At 37.9% G+C, this 20,302-nt stretch overlaps 1 protein-coding gene across 1 annotated transcript in view; it reads right to left on the reverse strand.

Annotated features, from left to right (window-relative positions):
• Positions 1-1,120: 1,120 nt before the first annotated feature.
• The window catches only part of BMT2 (base methyltransferase of 25S rRNA 2 homolog), a 186,671-nt gene continuing 167,489 nt past the window's right edge, over positions 1,121-20,302 (reverse strand). The window contains 4 exon segments of the mRNA XM_028525200.2: positions 1,121-3,205; positions 3,208-3,321; positions 3,324-3,410; positions 3,413-3,488. Of these exon segments, the coding sequence (XP_028381001.2) occupies positions 2,862-3,205; positions 3,208-3,321; positions 3,324-3,410; positions 3,413-3,488 (621 nt within the window). The 3' untranslated portion in view covers positions 1,121-2,861.

Below are 20,302 nucleotides of genomic sequence, written 5' to 3' on the forward strand. Positions count from 1 at the left end.
GGCCTGCTTACCTGTTCTTTCCAGCAATCACTCATCTTTATTTCCAGGGAATGTTTTATCCATTCCTGGATTTGGGAAACATGTTATCTTTTGGATTCTTAATGAAAAGGCCTGTGACAATTTGGAAACTATGATTGTTTCTTGTTGGCTTCCTAAATTATCTCTAATGTAGTTAACTTTCAAGGAAAGTAGAGTATGATATGATTGAGTACAATGGGATGAACCCAGTAGAACATTCTAAGTCATTCAAGTTCTAAATTGCCTCCCCATTTTGAATTCATTTAGTGAGATAGTTCAAAGACCACAAAACTTTCAGTTTACAAGTAACAGACAATGAATATTGGAAAATTTAAAATTTTAATGAATGTGCTTTGTTCACAAAATGTGAAAAAATACAAAAACACAAACATACATTTTCAGGTATGCTACCTCCCACCACTTGGCAATAAACCATTTGATTTTGAAGAATCTAACCAAATGATCATTTGTTTTTGAAACACCAAATTATTTTGGAGAATCCTGTTGTGAATGCAACAGCAGGCCCTTTAACTTCTCTATATCCAAATGAAATCATTCTCAAGAGTACCCATACTAATAAAGTATTAGAAGACTCTACTAACTTTTCTTGTCATTACATATATAATCTGGCACCATGCCAGATGAGTACTTATTTTTAATACTAATGCACTGAATTGGTTTTGGTAGAATTTATATTAGTTTAAATCCTATGCCAACCTAATTTGAATAAGCTTAACTTACAAAACAAATGATATTTATAAATTCAAACAAATTTATACTAGGTGGGAGTACAGGTTTTATATTTTCTGTAAACTACTTAAAATACATCATGAACACTTTGGAGCATAAGCAGAATCAACATCTGTAAACAACCAGAAGAATTTATAGCACCAACATTTAGCCATAACACAAAGGGTGACTCCAAGGTAGTACTTACACCAGCTTCTCAGATCATAGTTTTCATTTACTTTCAAAGCACTTCCATTGGTATACTTTTTCCTTTGCCCTTAAGATAGTATTTAGTCAAGTAAAAAAGGAAACAGTATGGTAAAATAAGTATGATTTGAATACAGTATTTTGTTATCCTGAACACAATGCTTTTTTCTTCTTTTGGGTGAGCTCAAAAACCTGACCTGCAGTGCATAATTGGAAAGAAAAGTCAATCTTATTAAAGAATCTTATGCTATTGAAAGTAAAAGAAAAATTTCAAATTACTTCTGGTATATTTGAGCAACTAATATTTATTGCACTTAGTTAACTGACTTTTTTAGGTTAATTACAATCTTACTACTTTTATTGATTCAGAATGTGAAATTTAACTTGAAATATCAGGTACACTCAAACATTTATATCTTAAAGGATACATTTTGTATTTCCAAATAAATTCTGACTTTCAAAGTTAATTACAGCAATTCACACTAAGCACAAAAACAGCAGTTTTACCAGAGTTTATGAAATGTAGGATCAACTATTGAAAATACTTCCCTTAAACACACACACGTACATTAAGCATGAAATCTGAAACTGATATTTCAGTGCAGAAACCTCAGTATGAGGTAATTTTAATGTAAAAACAACTTGAAAAAAATTCCACACAGTGGCACTCTTCAAAATGATAATTTACATGACAATTTCTGGCTGGTAAGAAAACATGGACTATATCTTCTTATCTCTTTAAACTCAATTTTGTCTTGTTTTGGCATATATTTCTCTTTAATCATTTGTTTCTGATTCAGAAACAGAAAGACATTTATCAATGTGGAAAGGGAAAATTCCAGCAGCCAATTAATGATTTATATTTCAAAGAAAATCTGTAGCTAGGATTTAGATAGAAGTAAGAATACCAAAAACTCAAAATCATTTTATGAGACTACCAGCAGAGGGTTAATTTTAATATTTTCTATACAATTTCAGTCTTGTAGTGCAGCATCTTCTTAATGGAAAGGCAAGGACCCTTTACAACAGTTGACCTAGATAAAATATAAGCTCTCTTACAAGTGCAAACACTTTTACAAAGGTGTTTCAGGTCAATATTGAGTATTATATTGTTTCTTGCTTAAATAGAAAAGTTTGTAAATGAATTCTAAATTTAATAAAGTAAAGTACACTCCCACAGTTAAATATATTCAACAGCAAAGCTCAATCCACAAGAAAGACATACAAATTCTATTGAATACTTTGGCAATGGTGATTTTTGCACTGTGCTAATCAAATTATATGATATACTTTTGGGGAAATCTCTCCCGCAATGTCTGATGTTGCCAAATAAGCAAGAACAAGGAAAAAAAAAATTACCATTAATTTAAAAAAAATTCAGGAAATGTTGGGTCACCAGACAAAAGAAACAGAAAATGGCTTTCTGTAACATAATAATTTAGCTAGAAAAAAGAGTAAGTATATCACAAAACTCAACCAATCTATCTTTGTGATACATTTAACTTGTTAACCATCAAAGTGCAATCTACAGCTTTCACATATATTAAAGTTTCTCACTGCAATGGTTTAAAGTCAACATTGAAATGAGGAAAAAATACATAGGAAATTATGCTTCATTTTTACAATGACACTAAAGACATAAAGGTACCTTTCAGTGATATCTGAATGTTAAATGCTAAAGAAACAGTGGTTTCTGCTATGACAAAGGTCAGTCTGCATGAAACTTTAACCTTTTTATATAAGAATACATTTTAAAAATTCAGAAATAGAAAAAAAATAGCAAACTGTCAACCTTTCCATTTCTTCTATGCAAACCAGGTTTTAGTACTGAGTTCATGGTAGTATTTCTGATTAGTGTTAAGTAATTAGTTTAGGAGTTTGGACTGAAAGGGCCTTTTGCTTTTATATTAACTTAAAAGTAATATGGGATCTTCTAGCTCATAGAAAGGAACAGAGCTGGCTTGACTTTCTCCAGAATCTGAGTCATAGGGAGCATCAGGGAGCTCTGTAAAACCATATGCCAGTTGTTCATCTTCTATATCTGATCGAACATAGCAGGAAGGGTTAGAGTATTCCTCATCTTCTATACTATTGAAATCTTGAGGAATATATAACATCCCTGGGTAGTTCCTACTAACCAAGTCACTTGTAGTTTTTAGGGATATTTTTCTAAATGCCATCAGATGCATGTGTGAAAATTTTGAATACTTGAAACGTTTAAAGCCCAGGGACTCTATAGCAATCTTCCAGCTTTCATCATCATTGCATGACGATTCTGATGGGAGGAATCAGGTGTGATGATAAGCAATAAACCATTTAACACTAACAATTCATGGGCTTTCTTGCAGCAAATCCATCTCTGGTAGGTGATGGAAAATAAGAAAGAAGGAGAGAGAAAACAACCACATGAAAAAGTTCTCCAGGAAGAGAATCAATAGGGTTTTTCAGCTGCTTCAAAAGGCATCTATAGCATCCTGTGCAAGCTGGAGTGGTTGTTGAAGCTGCAAGTTCAGGAAGTCACATTTATATACACTCTGCAAAAAGGAAAAAACAAAGCGTATTAGAATTTCAAGATTACTTTCATCTTATTACATAGAGTTTACACCAAACTATTTCACAGCATTTCTATATAATTCAAGCTTTAATTATGCACTTTTCCCTTCTAAATGGTTCCATTTGCACAGACTTATTCAACCAAAACTTTTAGTTACAAAAATCTCAGAGTAATTTGCCTAGAGAATTTGTAGTTGTTATATAAAAACAAAAACAGTTAATTTGAAATTAGAAATATTTTAAGCATATATACCTTTAAAGTATAAGGGCTTATTTGAAATTTAATTTAGCTAAGAGTGAACAGAAATGATGTTTTTACTTTAAATAATTAAAAAAAATTTCAATTATAGTATTATATAGCCATACAGTATTATATTAGTTTTAGGTATACAACCCAGTGATTACACATTTATATAACTTATTAGACAATCACTCTGACGAATCTAGTACCCATCTGACCATATATAGTTATTAAAATATACTGACTGTATTCCACATGCTGTACTTAACATTTCAGGGACTATTCTGTAACTACCAATTCATACTACATTAAGAAAAATCCTCACATAAGGGCATGCTTATTGAGGGGGAAGGGAGGGAGAGAGAGGGAGAGAAACATCGATGTGAAACAGAAACATTGATCAGTTGCTTCTCGTATGTGCCCGACTGGGGACCAAACCCATAAGCCAGGTATGTGGCCTGACCAGGAAGAACTGGCGACCTTCTGGTTTATGGGACAAGGCTCCAACCAACAGTGCCACACAGCTCAGTTATTAATCCCTTCACTTTTCATCCTTCCCTCAAGATCCCCTCCCATTTGCTATCAAAATGTTCTCTGTATCTAGAGTGTGTTTCAGTTTTGTTTGTTCATTTATTGTTTTTTAGATTACACACATAAGTGAAATCATATGGCATTTGTCTTCCTCTATCTTCATTTCACTCAGTGGAATACCCTCTAGGTCACAGGTGACAACCCTAAGGCCCAAAGGGCCAAATCCAGCCCTCTACCTTGTTTATCTGGCCCACAACTTGTTTCCACCCAGTGGCAGCGCCGAGCTCTTGCTTAACTGTTAAGGAGTAGTTACATTTATACCGTCCTAAAATTACATTGGCCATTTGAAGGCAATTGCGAGGCTGATATGGCCTCTTGGTGGAAAATGAGTTTGACACCCTGCTCTAGGTCTGTCCATGTTGTTGATGATGGCAAGACTTCATTCTTTTTTATGGCTGTGTCATATTCCATTGTATACAGGATGGGGCAAAGCAGATTTTATAGTTGTTCATATGGGAAATAATACAATAATAAATAATATCAGAATAAACACTGTGTTTCATGTACTCACAACTGTAAATCTACTTTTTGCCCCACCCATTATATGTGCCACTTCTTTATCATCTACTGATGGACACATTATACGTGTGACTTCTTCATCATCTATTTATGGACACTCAAGTTGCTTTTGTATCTTGGCTATTCTAAATAATGCTGGCAATAAGCATATGGATGTACAATATTGTCTTTTCAGTTTAGTGTTTTGGGTTTCTTTCGATACTCAGAATTAGAATTGCTGAGTCCTTCTTTGTCTTGTTATATAGCCTTTGTTTTAAGGTCTATTTTGTCTAATATAAGCATTGCTACCTGTTTTTCAATTGTTTGTTTCCGTTTTCATGAAACATAGTTTTCTATGCATTTACTTTCAGTCTGTGTCTTTTGATCTGCAGTGACTTTCTTGTAGACAGCATATGTACGGATCTTGTTTTCTATCCATTCAGGTTCCAATGTCTTTTGATAGGAGCATTTAATATATTTGCCTTTAAAGTAATAGTTGATAGGTATGTATTTATGACCATTTTATTATTTATATATTTAATATCTTTCTCCTCCTCTTCTTCTGAAGACCCTGTAACATTTTTTTTGTACTGGTTTGACAGTGGTGAACTCTTTTAGCTTTATCTTGGGTGGTGAGCTATCTGACCTTCAATTCTAAATGACAGATTTCCTGGGAAGAGTAATCTTGGTTGTATGTTCTTGCTTTTCATCACTTGAATATTTCTTGCCAATTCCTTCTGGCCTGCAAACTTCTTTTGAGAAATCAATTGATAAGTTTTATGGGGACTCTCTTGTAGATAACTATCTTGCTGCTTTTAAGATTCTCTTTCAATTTAACCTTTAGAATCTTAATTATGATGTGTCTCAGTGTGTTTCTTTGGGTTCATCTAGTTTGGGACACTGTGCCTCCTGGGCTTGTTTCCTTCACCAAGTTAGAGAAGTTTTCTGTCATTCTTTTTCACATAGGTGTTCAAACTGCTGCTCTTTCTTCCCTTCTGCCATCCCTATATGCAATGTTGGTATGCTTGAAGTTGTCCCACAGCTCCTTATACTATCCTGATTTTTAAATTAATTTTTTCCTTTTGCTGCTCTGATTGGGTGTTTTCTTCTTCCTATCTTCCATCTCTGATTTGATCCTTTGTTCATCTACTGCATTGTTGATTTCCTGTAACATATTCTTCATTTCAGTTAATGTATTCATTCTGACTGGTTCTTTTTATGTTTTTATCTTTGTTTTTACATTTCCTATATCTTTGTTGAAGTTCTCAGATATCATTGAGTATTTTGATAAACAATGTTTGACTCTGCATCTGGTAGATTGCTGTCTACATTTTGTTTAGTTTTTTTTTTTCCTGGAGTTTTGTCATTCTTTCATTTGGGACATGTTTCTTTGCCACCTTATTTTGGCAGTCTCTTTGTGTTTGTTTCTATGTATTTGGTAGAGCTGCTACATCTCCCAGGCTTAGTAGAGTGGCCTTGTAAGTAGGTGTCCTGTAGGGCTTAATGGAACAGCTTCCCTGATCACCTGAGCTGAGCATTCCAGGTGCACTCCCCCTTGTGTGGGCTGTGTACACCCTCCTGTTTTAGTTGTGCCTTGCAGATTGCTGTTGGCACATCAATGAGATTTTTCCACAGGCCAATTGGCTTTAAGGACTGGCTGTGACCACCATGGAGGATTAGGTATGCAGGGGGCCACCTCACAGAGCAGGACTTTCTTCAGCAGGGCTCTGGTGCTGCTGGGGTTTGTCCCCTGTGTTGCTTGTGGAGGTGGCTGGGTGGTGTTTCAATGTAGTCTGAAGCTGTCTACTGGGTGTGCTGGTTCTGGGGCCTCCCAAGAGGTGCAGGTGAAGGTTAGCTGCCAACTATGCCCTGCCTGGAAGAGGTCAAACTGGGAACAAATGCTGGCTGCTGCTAATGTCGGGAGTGGGGTCAGTTAGTAAGAGGTATGGGGCACACTGAGGCCAGATGCTACTTATTTGAGAGATTTTAGGAGTCTGAAGCATGAGCCAGTACAGGTCTCTGTATGAAACAGCTACTGAAAAGGACTTGGGTGGGCCTACAAGGTGCAGAGAATCAGTAAGGCAGGACAAATAATGTTACCCAGAAGATTTAGACCCACCTGCCTGCTCTGTTAGGGGAGGGCTCAGAAAAGTAACAATGGCCACTGCTAGCACTCATAGGAGAAAGCTGCCCCTCCTGCTCTTACCCTGATACCAGACAATTCAGTTTCTCCCCATATGTCCTGGGTGCCTTTTGTGCTGCTGCCCCAGTGCTAGAGCTCAGAGTGAGTGAGTCCAGGAAAATTTTCTGTGGTGCCTTTAAGAGGAACACCTGGGACTCCAGCTTCACTCCATCTCACTCAGCCACAACCCCCACTGTTTTTTTCAGCCAGAATTATGGAAGCTTCTCTTCCTGGTTCTAGAACCCTTGGCTTGGGGGCCTGGTGTCAGGCTGGGACCCCTTGTTCCACAAGTGGGACCTCCACAGCAAATATATCCCTCCTGATTTTATTTACCACGCATGGGTGTGGGACCAGCAGTTCCAAATCCCCACCCCTCTACTAGTCTCGCTGTAGTTTCTTCTTCACACCCTTAGTTGTAGGACTTTTGTTCAGCTAAACTGAAGGAGGTTCTGGATGATGGCTGTTCTGTGGTTTAGTTGTAATTTTGATGTACTTGTGGAAAGATTTAAGGACTACCTTTATCTATACTTCCATCTCTTAAAAATTTATTTAAAAAAATTAAACTCTATTTTTTACATATCTTTTAAAATGCATTTTTTCATAATGTAAAGATTTTATTGTCGTACAATTATAGTTGTCCCCATTTTCCCCCATTACTCTCCCCTTCCCTACCCACCCTCACCTCCCACATTCAATCCTCCCACTTCATTGTCTTTGTCCATGGGTCCTTTGTACACATTCCTTGACGACCCTTCCCTGCCCCATTATTGCTCTCATCCCTCCCTCTGGTTACTGTCAGTTTGTTGTTTATTTCCATGTCTCTGGTTACATTTTGCTTGCTTATATGTTTTGTTGATTAAGTCCACTTATACTTGAGATCATATGGTATTTGTCTTTCTTCACCTGGATTACAAATCAACAAACAACAAGTGCTGGTGAGGCTGTTGAGAAAAGGGAACCCTAGTACACTGTTGGGAATGCTGACTGGTACAGCCACTGTAGAAAATGGTATGGAATTTCCTCAAAAACCTAAAAGTGGAACTGGCTTTTGACCCAGCATTCCACTGCTTGGATTATATCCTAAGAATCCTGAAACACCAATTCAAAAGAACCTATGCACCCCAGTGTTCATAGCGGTGCAATTTATAATAGCCAAGTGCCTATCAGTAAATGAGTGGATCAAAAAACTGTGGAACATTTACACAATAGAATACTACACAGCAGAAAGGAAGAAGGAACTCCTACCTTTCCCAGCAGCATGAACAGAACTAGAGAGCATTTTGCTAAGTGATATACTGCCATCTTGACTGGACCCCAAGGAATGACTTATTTCTAAATTCAGTCATCTTTATATTCACTTCAACATTTACAGTTACCAAGACAGGCTAATATAAAACTAAACAAGAAATAAAGATGAATTATAGAAGTCTAAGAGGATAATGGAAGAGGCATTATAAATTTGTAAAAGCAGAATACCAAAACTTTTTAAGGTAATGAAAAACAACTTTTATTTTAAAAATATTAAAACTAGCCAGGTAGTTTTATTAATGAATTTTCTAGTTCTACATTAGGCTTGTTTACAGAAATTATTATGGATTATTCAGAATCAGATTCTAGAGGCCTCCTGCTGGAAGTTACATTTATTCATTTGTTTCATCTCCCCCCCAAACTCCTGTAATAACTAAATTTAGTTGTACCAACATCTGTATGCAAGTACCTCTCATATCCTCCATAGTTTTAAAAGGGTCATTATACCTTAACAGTGATACCCTTTGTTTGACTCATCTTTATTTGGTCATTTATTTGCTGCAGCTGTTCCTAGGGGTAGCTATTCCTGTTTTTCATTATAAAAGATCTGTCAAATTCATACTCATTTGGGTGAAGTTTTGAATCTTCCTACTGGTATCTTTATATCTCCCTGATAATCAGATCTACCCTGATTGGTCATGATATCCCACTGATTGGCCATGATATCTCTCTAATAGGACACGATCACTCTGAGTATCTGAATGGCCATAAGATCTCTATAATTGGTTACCAGATCTGTCAGAGTGGCCATGAAATCTCTTTGGATGGCCCTGAGCTCTTTCTGGGGGCTATGAGATCTCTCTGATTAATCATAAGATCTATTGGCCTCGAGATGTCTCTGGTTAAAGGATGAGATATCTATAAATGACTTCTGGATCTCTCTGAATAGTATCAATTTTCTTCCAACTGGCCTTGAGATTCTTTCTCTTTGATTGGCTTCGATTCCTCACTGCTTGGGCCTTAGAATAATCACTGCACTTCTCCTGCTTAAAGACTGCCTGTTTGAAGGGCTTTGTTGATTTTAATCTAGAACACAGGTGGCAAACATAAGGCCTGCAGGCCAAATCTGGCCCTCTACTTTGTTTTATCTGGCCTGGCACTTTGTTTTCTACTGGGCAGCAGTGCAGAGCTCCTTGCCCCTAGTTAAGTAGTTACATTTATACAGCCCCTAAAATTACACTCAGCCCTTTGAAGGTAACTGTGAGGCTGATGTGGCTCCTGGTGAAAATGAGTTTGACAACCCTGATCTAGAAGGTCCTTGGTATGGTTTTTTATTTCTTTTTTCAGTGTTGTTCCTGGATATTGAGGATTCAGGGTTCATCGCTGAATTGAAACTGAGTTCTTCTTTCTCTCACCTTTATGTTCTCATTCTTATTTTCTTCAAAGTTTGGATATTCTATCTTTCTAAGAATTATAATGTTATCATTTATTGATATGATCATGTGATTTTTTCTTCTTTAGCCTGTGGGTGTGGTGGATTACATTTATTTATTTTTAGAGAGGAAAGGAAGAGAGAAAGAGAGAGACAGAAACATCAATGTGTGGTTGCTGGGAGGCCATGGCCTGCAACCTTGGCATGTGCCCTGACTGGAAATCGAACCTGCAATGCCTGGTTTGCAGCCTGAGCTCAATCCACTGAGCTACGCCAGCCAGGGCAATTTTTTTAATCACCTATTTATTAGAACACAATTCAAGCATTTTGCTTCCTTGATTCCTTCAAATGTAGTTGCTGAATTCTTTATGGGAACACAATAAAGATCTGCATACAGCATAAAAAACAAATTTTAAACCATTTACTTTAACGAGCTACTAGTAATTTTAATATATATTTATTTTATTGAAAAGTTAAGCCCTCATGGTGGTGAAGTAGGTGGTAGTGGAGCCCAGTTCTCCTTGTGCCCAGCGGGAACACCTAGCTGATCTTCCAAGGAACAGAGTGAACAACCAATGGAATCCCAGCTTACATGAAGTTTGGAGACAAAAAATTGCAGAGGACATTGAAAAACGGACAGTGAAGAGAGTGCGATAGGACCATAAGTTCCCTGGGATCTGCTCTGGACCAAGGCTGCTGTGGCCCCCCGCCTGCCCAGCGCCTGCTGCAGGATATGGGGAGGAGAGTTAGAGCACAGCTCCCTCCCCTACCAGAGCAGAGAGGGCAGCCTGGCACTAGGAGGGACCTGAGTGCTGAAAGTCGCTGGGGGAAGTAGAGACGAAGTGGGAGACACAGAGGGTATACACCCGCTGGGACTGTGGACGTGGCACCAGAGAAATTGGGGTGCTGGTGACACCTGGGGAAGGGAGGAGTTGGGCTGTGTCAAAACCCTGACTTGGATAGTTTCTGGACTGGTAGAAAAAAGTGGGGCTGTGTGGTGAGCTTGTTAAGAATGGCGGGCAGCTGCTTTGTAAGGAACTCTCCAGCAGCAGCTGGTGCCTAGTGAGGAAGATTTCAGCTGTGCTCACCCAGAGTGAGTAGAGGAGGGGAATCGTGCCCCCTGCTGCTTTGGCACTTCGTGCACAAAGACAGTAGCTGAGCTGAACCTTGCACCCTGCCTGTCTGGCACTGTATGCACCTGGAGTGAGTGGAGGAGTGGAACCATGCTCCTTGCAAGCTCTGGTACTACGTGCACAAAGACAGGAGTAGGGTAAACCATGCGCTCCACTTTTCTTGGGCTCTGCGCCAGAGATTGACTCACGCTGTGAGCAGCTGAGTGGCTGATTTGAGCCTGGCAGCTCAGGGAAGACCTGTGCTGGAGGCCGGAAAACCGAATACTGCGACCCAAACCTGGTTCCCATCCTCTCAGAACGAAGGAAGGGAGAAAAGTGAAGCCCATCCCCATCTTCCTATAGCAGCTACAAAGACGAGCGGAACTCACTGAACAGATTTAAAGTCAGCACGAGGCTTATAGTTATCTTACTTTTTCTTTTGGATCCTCTCTTCTTCTCTCAACCCCCCTCCTTTATTGAATCTTCTTCCAAGTGAGATGATAAAAGGTGGAGTTACAAAGGGTCCAGAGACAGATCAAAAGGGGGAGCACAAGGCTAACCCCAAAAAACCGAGAAACTGAGAAAAATGTCACTTTGCTGTCCCACAGAGTAGGGTATGTGTATTATTATTGTGTATGTGTATTTTATTGTGTATGTGTATTATTATTAGCTTGCAATTATTTTTACCACTTTTACTTTATTAGTATTTTTAAAATTTCTCTTCTTTATGTTTCCTCGATTATTTCCCTGTTTAATTGCATTGCTGACAGGTTTTCCTTATTCTCTCTCTGTATTGTATTTTAATTTTCCTTCTTTCACTTCACCCATGTTCCAATAACACCGAACTCTTGATCTGGAACTTTCTATTCTGTTTATCCAAGTCATTTATTTCTTCTCATATTATTGTTGTTCTAGTACCATTATAAATAAATGTTGTTCCTACAGTTGTACATACTACACAGCAACCTTCCATGATCTTAGCCCACTTCACTTTAACCCTAATCATAGTATTGTAGTTAATTCTATTCTCTCTCACACTACATCTACTTTCTATCCTTTAATCTCACTATATCTCATCATCTAACCTTGCACAAGCCTCCGTTTTCTGGATTCAGCTCACAATCATCTCCCCTCTAACAAGTCTTATCTCTCTTTCACCTTTTATAAAAAGTGGCAAATTGAGTGAAATACCACAGTTAATGCTACACTTATCCAAAGAATCTCCTATCTCTTCTCTACTTGCTGTTACTCTTAAACCCCATAAAACACTTTCATGCTGTTTTCATCCATTTTGCTCACCCCCTGCCACTGAGCACAAGAATATGTGGGAGCTGCAAACATCACTATACCTGATGGAGGAGAAAAACCACTAATAAAGGAACCGCCAAAAGTACAAATCCAAACACAACAACAGGGTACACACAAATAGAAGAAAGGGCAAACCCAGAGCATCCAGTCAAGGAGAATCAAAGACCATACAACTGAGCCTCACAAAATTCCTGCCACAGAAGTTCACCCTACAAAAACAGCTAACAAAGTGAAACATTAGGAAGCACAGAAACAAAAAAGTCAACTAAAATGGGGAGACAATTAAAATGGCAAAATTCCCAAGACAAAGAGAGAATCTTAATGGCAGCAAGGGAGAAAAAGGAAGTAAATACAAGGGAGCCCTGAAAAGGCTAGCAGCTGATTTCTCAATGGAAACACTCCAAGCCAGAAGAGAATGGCAAGAAATACTCCAAATAATGAAAGCCAGAGGTCTGCAACCAAGATTATTCTACCCAGCAAAACTCTTAATTAAATGGAAGGCCAAGTAAGGAGCTTCCAGGACAAAAGAAGTCTAAAAGAATACAATTCCTCCAAAGCAGCTCTGCAAGAGATGCTAAAGAGACTGCTTTAAGAAAAGGAAGGAAAAGAGTGAGAGAGAAAGGAACACAGGTATGAAAAAATGGCAATGAATAAGTACCTATCAATAATAACCTTAAAGTAAATGGATTAAATGCTCCCATCAAAAGACATGCCTCAGAACAAAAGAACTACACAGACTGAAAGTGAAATGCTGGAAGCAAATATTCCAAGCAAACTGACAGGAAAAAAAAAAGCCAGGGTAGCAATACTCACATCAGACAAAATAGACTTCAAAATAAGAGCCATAAAAAGAGACCTAGAAGGTCACTTCATAATACTCAAGGGAAGAATCCTCCAAGAAGACATCAATATTGTAAACATATATGCACTCAACACAGGAGCACCCAAATACATAAAGAAAACCTTAGAGGACTTCAAGAAAGATACTGACAGCAACACAATTAGAGTAGGAGATTTTAACACCCCACTGCCAAAATGGACAGATATTCCAAACAAATATCAACAAAGATATTGTGGCATTGAACAATGCCAAAGATGAAATGGACTTAACTGATGTATATAGAGCCTTTCATCCCAAAGAAGCACAATACATATTATTTTGAAGTGTACCTGGAACATTTTCAAAGATAAAACATATGACACAAAACAAGCTGCAATAAATTGAAGAAAACTGACAGCATATGAAACATTTTCTTTAACCGTAAGGGACTGAAACTAGAAACTAACCTCAAGGAAAAAACTCAAAACACTCAGACTCATGGAGATTGAATAGCATGCTATTAAACAATGAGTGGGTCAAGAAGGAGATCAAGGAAGAAATCAAAAAGTTTCTGGAAACAAATGAAAATGAACTCACAACAACCCCAAACTTATGGGACACAGCAAAGGCAGTCCTGAGAGGGAAGTTCATAGCTAAACAGGCTTACCTAAAAAAAAATACAAACATTTCAAATAAACAACCTAACCCTACACCTACAAGAACATGAAGAACAACAAAGACAGCCCAGAGAAAGTAGAAGGAGGGAAGTAACCAAGATCAGAGTAGAATTAAATGTCATAGAGACTAAAAGTACAATTCTAAGGATCAATGAATCCAGGAGCTGATTCTTTGGAAAGATAAACTTAATCAGCAAGCCTTTAAGCAGGCTCATCAGAGAGAAGATCCAAATAAACACAATCAGAAATGAAAGATGAGAGATTACAACTGTAATCAAAGTAATACACAGGATTGTAAGAAATTACTAGGAAGAATTATATGCTAAGAAATTTGAAAACCTAGGTGAATGGACAAATTTCTAGAAAAATATAATTTTCCAAAACTCAATGAAGAAGCAGCAGAAAGCCTGAACAGATCAATAACAGCTGATGAAACTGAAGCAGTAATCAGAAAACTCCCAATACACAAAATCCCTGGACCAGATGGTTTCACAAGAGAATTCTACAAAACATTTAGGGAAGAGCTAATCCCTGTCGTTCACAGACTATCACAAAAAATCCATGAAGGTGGAAGACTCTCAAACTCTTTTTATGAGGCCAGCATCATCATAATCCCAAAATCAAATAAAGATATAATGAAGAAAGAAAACTTAAGACCAATATCACCGATGAACATGGATGCTAAAATCCTCAACAAAATATTGGCCAACTGCATCCATCAATACATTAAAAAGATCATACAGCATGACAGAGTGGGATTCATCCCAGGGATGCAAGGATGGTACAACATTCACAAACCAATAAATGTAATACATCACAAAACAAAAGCAAAGACAAAATCACATGATCATATCAATAAATGTGGAAAAAGGATTTGATAAGGTACAGCACCCATTTGTGATAAAGCACTCAGCAAAGTGGGAATAGAGGCAACATCCTCAACATAATAAAGGCCATATATGAGAGACCTACAGCCAATATCATACTCAATAGACAAAAACTAAAAACTTTCTCACTAATATCAGGAACAAGACAAGGCTGTCCACTTTCACCACTTGTATTCAACATAGTATTGGAAGTCCTAGCCACAGCAATCAGACAAGAAAAGGAAGTAACAGGCATCCAAATTGGAAAAGAGGAACAAAACTGTGACTGTTTGCAGATGATAGGATAGTGTACATTGAAAACCCTATAGACTCCACCAAAAAAGTGCTTGATCTAATAAATGAATTTGGCAAAACAGCAGGATACAAAGTCAATATTCAGAAATCAAAGGCCTTTTCATATATCAACAATGAAACATCAGAAACAGAAATCAGGAAAAAAATCCCATTTGATATAGCAACAAGAAAAATAAAGTACTTAGAAATCAAACTAACCAAGGAGGTAAAAGACCTGAACTCAGAAAACTACATAATACTGAAGAAAGAAATCAAGTAAGACACAAATAAATGGAAACATATACCATGTTCATGGATTGGAAGAATTAACATCATCAAAATGCCCATACTACTCAAAACAATTTATAGATTCAACACCAAACCTATTAAAGTACCAATGGCATATTTCATAGATTTAGATCAAACACTTCAAAAATTTATATGGAATCTAAATGATCCCAAATCGCTGCAGCAATTTTGAGTAACAAGAGCAAAGCAGGAGGGATCATGAAACCTGATATCAAACTGTATTACAAGACCACTGTAACCAAAACAGCCTGGTACCAACATAAAACAGGCACATTGATCAATGGAACAAAAAAGAGAGATCAGAAAGAAACCCAAGTGTCTACGGTCAATTAATATATGACAAGAGGGCAGCAACATAAACAGAGTAAAATACCCTCTCCAAAATGGTTGGGAGAACTGGACAGCTACATGCAAAAAAAAAAAAAAAAAAAAAAAAAAAAAAGAAACTTGAGCACCAACTTACACCATACACAAAATAAATTCAAGGTGGGTAAATGATTTAAATATAAGTTGTGACAGACACCATTATAGTCCTAGAGGACAATATAGACAGGAAAATCTCAAATGTTTCACACAGAAATATTTTCATTGATATATTCCCTACAGCAAGGACCATAAAGGAAAGGAGAAACAAATCGGACTTCATCAAAGTAAAAAGCTTCTTCACGGCTAAAGAAAACAGCATTGAAATGAAAAGAGAGCCAACGGTATGGGAAAATGTATTTGCCAATGATACCTCAGACAAGGGTTTGAATTCCACATTATATAAATAACTCACACAATTCCACGCTAAGACAAGCAACCCAATTAAAAAATGGGCAAAGGACTTGAACAGACCCTTCTCCAAGGAGGACCTACAGAGGGTCCAGAGATATATGAAAGGATGCTCAGTATCACTAGCCATCAGAGAGATGCAAATTTAAACCACAATGAGACACCACTTCAGAATGGCCATCATAAACAAAGCAACAAACAACAAATGTTGGAGAAGTGTGTAGAAAAGGGAACCCTAGTGCACTGTTAGTGGGAGTGCAGACTTGTGCAAGCACTATGGAAAACAGAATGGAATTTCTCAGAAAAACAAACAAACAAAAAACCAAAAATGGAAATGTCTTTTAACCCTGAAATTCCACTGCTAGGATTATATCCTAAGAACCCTGAAACACCAGTCCTAAAGAACCTATGCACCCCAATGTTCATAGCAGCACAATTTATAATAGCCAAGTGCTGGAAGCAGCCCAAGTGCCCCTCAGTAAATGGATGGAACAAAAAAAAAAAATGGTACATCTACACAGTGGAATTATACACAGTAGAAAGAAAGAAGGAGCTCCTATCCTTTGCAACAGCATGGATGGAACTGGAGAACACTATGCTAAATGAAATAAACCAGGCGATTGAAAAACAAATGCCATATGATCTCATCATTAACAGGAACCTGATCAACAAAACGAACAAGCAAGCAAAGTATAGCCAAAGACATTGAAATTGAGAATAGGCTGACAGTGATCAGAAAGGAGAGGGGAGGGGATAAAGGGGGAAAAGGGTGAAGGGTTTACAGGAACAATTATAAGGACATATGGGCAACAAGGGGGATGGAAATGCGGGGGGGAGGTGGGAAAGGTTGGGGCAGTTGGGGAGGGGTGGGGGTAAAAGGCAGAAAACTGTACTTCAAAAACAATAAAACATTTAAAAATACATAAATAAATATTAAAAACGAGTAAGAGCATTCTTCCCTTAACTAAATCAATAATATTTAGCCCAATAGAAAGTTAGAAAGAAGACAAAACTTTCAATGTGCAAATATATTTAAATTAGTATAATTTACTTCAAAATGCAAGAGATATGGCACACACAAAAATCGATATAAAGATGATGTATTATAGGATTTGTATACTTAAAACATATTGTATTAACCAATGTCACCCCAATAAATTTAATAAAAAAGGTATGGCAAAATGTAAAAAAAAAAAGTTAAGCCCTGGTTTGAAACACTACATATTAAATTTACCTTAGACAAATGATTAAGGGAAACATTACAGTTAAAGAAATGAACAGCAGCACATAACTTGCTGAATATTAAAACTCTATGGGAATAGAGTTTCAATAATAGGAAGCATTTAAATTTAGATAAAATTAATTACGTTTATCACATAACAATAGTTATTAATTACTAAACAAAATAAGAGTTAAGTTAGTCCTTCATTCTTGTTAATGGGTTGACAAGCTGGTCACATAATCATCTGAACTACCTATGAGGGAAAGTGACACAGAAAGCTCTACTACAAGGAAAAAAATACTTGTTTTTCTTCTTTACTTGTTTTGATAGCTTATTAAAGTATAACTAACTGATGTATAAACTGAAAGTAGAACTGACATACCAACATTATTTAAAGTGTACACTTTTAATATTCTGACATTTTACTTTTTTAATATTTTGTTAGTTTATTGGTAAATTCTCTACAATTAGGTGATTCTTCTTTTTCTATTAAAATTAAGTTTATTGTCTTTTTTTAATATATTTCATTGATTGTGCTACTACAGTTGTCCCATTTCCCCCTTCACTCCCCTCCATACTGCACACCCTCTCCCACCCACTCTCCCCCTTTAGTTCATGTCCATGTGTCATACAAGTTCTCCAGCTTCTACATTTCTCATACTATTCTTACCCTCCCCCTGTCTATTTCCTACCTACCATCTATGCTACTTATTCTCTGCACCTTTTCCTCCTCTCACTACCCTGTTGCTAACCCTCCATGTGATCTCCATTTCTGTGGTTCTGTTCCTGTTCTAGTTGTTGCTTAGTTTACTTGTTTTTGTTTTAGGTGTGGTTGTTAGTAATTGTGAGTTTGCTGTCATTTTACTGTTCATACTTTTTAACTTCTTTCTTAGATAATCCCTTTAACATTTCATATAGTAAGGGTTTGGTGATGGATGAACTCCTTTAACTTGACCTTATCTGAGAAACACTTTATCTGCCCTTCCATTCTAAATGAAAGCTTTGCTGGACAGAGTAATCTGGGATGTAGGTCCTCGTCTTTCATGACTTGGCATACTTCTTTGCAGCCCCTTCTTGCCTGTAAGGTCTCTTTTGAGAAATCAGCTGATAGTCTGATGGGCACTCCTTTGTAGGTTACTGTCCCCTTATCTCTTGCTGCTTCTAGGATTCTCCCCTTCATTTTCACCTGGGCTAATGTCATTATGAGGTGCCTTGATATGTTTCTTCTTGGGTCCCACTTCTCTGGTACTCTCTGAGCTTCCCGGACTTCCTGGAAGTCTATTTCCTTTGCCAGAATGGGGAAGTTCTCCTTTACTATTTGTTCACATACGTTTTCAATCTGTTGCTCTACCTCTTCCCCTTCTGGTACCCCTATAATTCGGATGTTGGAACGTTTAAAGATGTCCTGGAGGGTTCCTGAGCTTCTCATTTTTTTGAATTCTTGTATCTTCATTCTTTTCTGTTTGGGTGTTTCTTTCTTCCTTCTGGTCCACTGTATCGTTTTGAGTCCCAGTTTCCTTCCCATCACTATTGGTTCCCTGTGCATTTTCCTTCATTTCTTTTATGTAACCTGCATTTGTTCATCTAATTTGTGACCAAAATCAACCAATTCCTGTGAGCTTCCTGATCACCAGTGTTTTGAACTGTGCATCTGATAGGTTAGCTGTCTCTTGGTCGCTCCAAAGGATGAGTTCTGGGGCACTGATTTGTTCTTCTGTTTGAGCCATCTCTCTCTTTTTTTTGGGGGGGGGGGGGCCTGGTCGCTCCTGTTCCAGTGAGGGGCGGAGCCTTAGGTGTTCACCAGGGCTGGGCACCCCAGTTGCTAGATTGTGACGTTGTATGTGAGGGCGGGGTCAGTAGGGAACAAAGGAGGTAGCTCTGTTCTCCGTGGGACCTCAGCCCCTTCCCTGGGATCCTGGGTTGCACGCTCTGCCCTGCTCCACAATCACCGCCTCACTGGGTCTGCCAGCTGCTGCTTGTGTACTCAGGGTCCACCCGCTGCGACCTTGCGCGCCCCAGCTGCTTTAGGCACTCCTGGTTGCCTTATGCGCCCATTTCTCTGTTCTTTGCGCCATGCCCTGCGCCCGGCTGCTTGTCTCTGCCCCTCCTACCAGTCTGGATAAATGGGTCTATTTCAACTTCTTGGCTGTCAGACTTCCATTCAGATAAATTTTCTGTCAGTTCTGGGTGTTATTCTGTCTCTAGATTGTTGTTGTTCCAATCTTGGTTGTGCATGGAGGTACGGTGCATCCACCTATGCCTCTATCTTGCCAGAAGGTCCGACATTTTAACACTTATGAATAATTGCCACAATCAAGATCATGAACACATTGCAACACACCAAAAGTTTCCTTTTCCCCCTGATAGTCCCTGCCTCACACCCTCCTTGCTTTTTCCCTGCTACTAGGCAATCATTGAGGTGATTCCTACCATTATAGATTAGTTTGATTTTCTAGAATTTTATATGAATGGAGTAATACAGAATAGACTCGTATTTTGTTTGGCTTCTTTACACAGCATAATTAATTGTATTGAGATTCATCCATTGTTTTTCTCCACGTATTGACAGTTTATTCCACCTTCATTGCTGAGGTACACTACTGGATCAAGAATATACCACAGGTTTGTTTATCCATACACTTGTTTATGAATGTCTGCATTGTTTTAGTTTTGGCTATTACAACTCAAGCTGCTGTTTATGAATATTCCTGTTTGAGTTTGAATGGATATGATTTCATTTATCTTGGATAAATATACAGAAAAGGGACAGCTAGATTGCATATTTAACTGTTAAAAGAACTCCAAAATGGTTTTCAAAAGCAGTTATGCAGTTTAACATTCCCACCAGAAATATTAGAAGGTTCCAGTTTTCTAAATCATCACTGGTATGGCCATCCCACCCCCCGACTTGAGTCACTCTAATAGGTGTCTAGCGATTTACTGTGGATTTAATTTGCATTTTCTGCTGCATTAGTAGTGCTGCATTAGCACTACTAATGAGTAGTGATGCTTATTTTCTTTACATGTACTTATTTCCTATCTGGGTATCTTCTTGGTAAAGTATCTGTTCAAATTCTTTGCCCATTTAAAAATATTTTGGTTGCTTTAAATTAAAAAAGGCCTGGCTAGTGGGGCTCAGGGAATTGAGTGCTGGCCTGTGAACCGAAGTATTGCTGGTTCGATTCCCAGTCAGGGCACATGCCTGGGTTGTGGGCCAGGAC

Source organism: Phyllostomus discolor, chromosome 10 (assembly GCF_004126475.2).
Source record: "Phyllostomus discolor isolate MPI-MPIP mPhyDis1 chromosome 10, mPhyDis1.pri.v3, whole genome shotgun sequence".
Lineage (NCBI taxonomy): Eukaryota > Metazoa > Chordata > Mammalia > Chiroptera > Phyllostomidae > Phyllostomus > Phyllostomus discolor.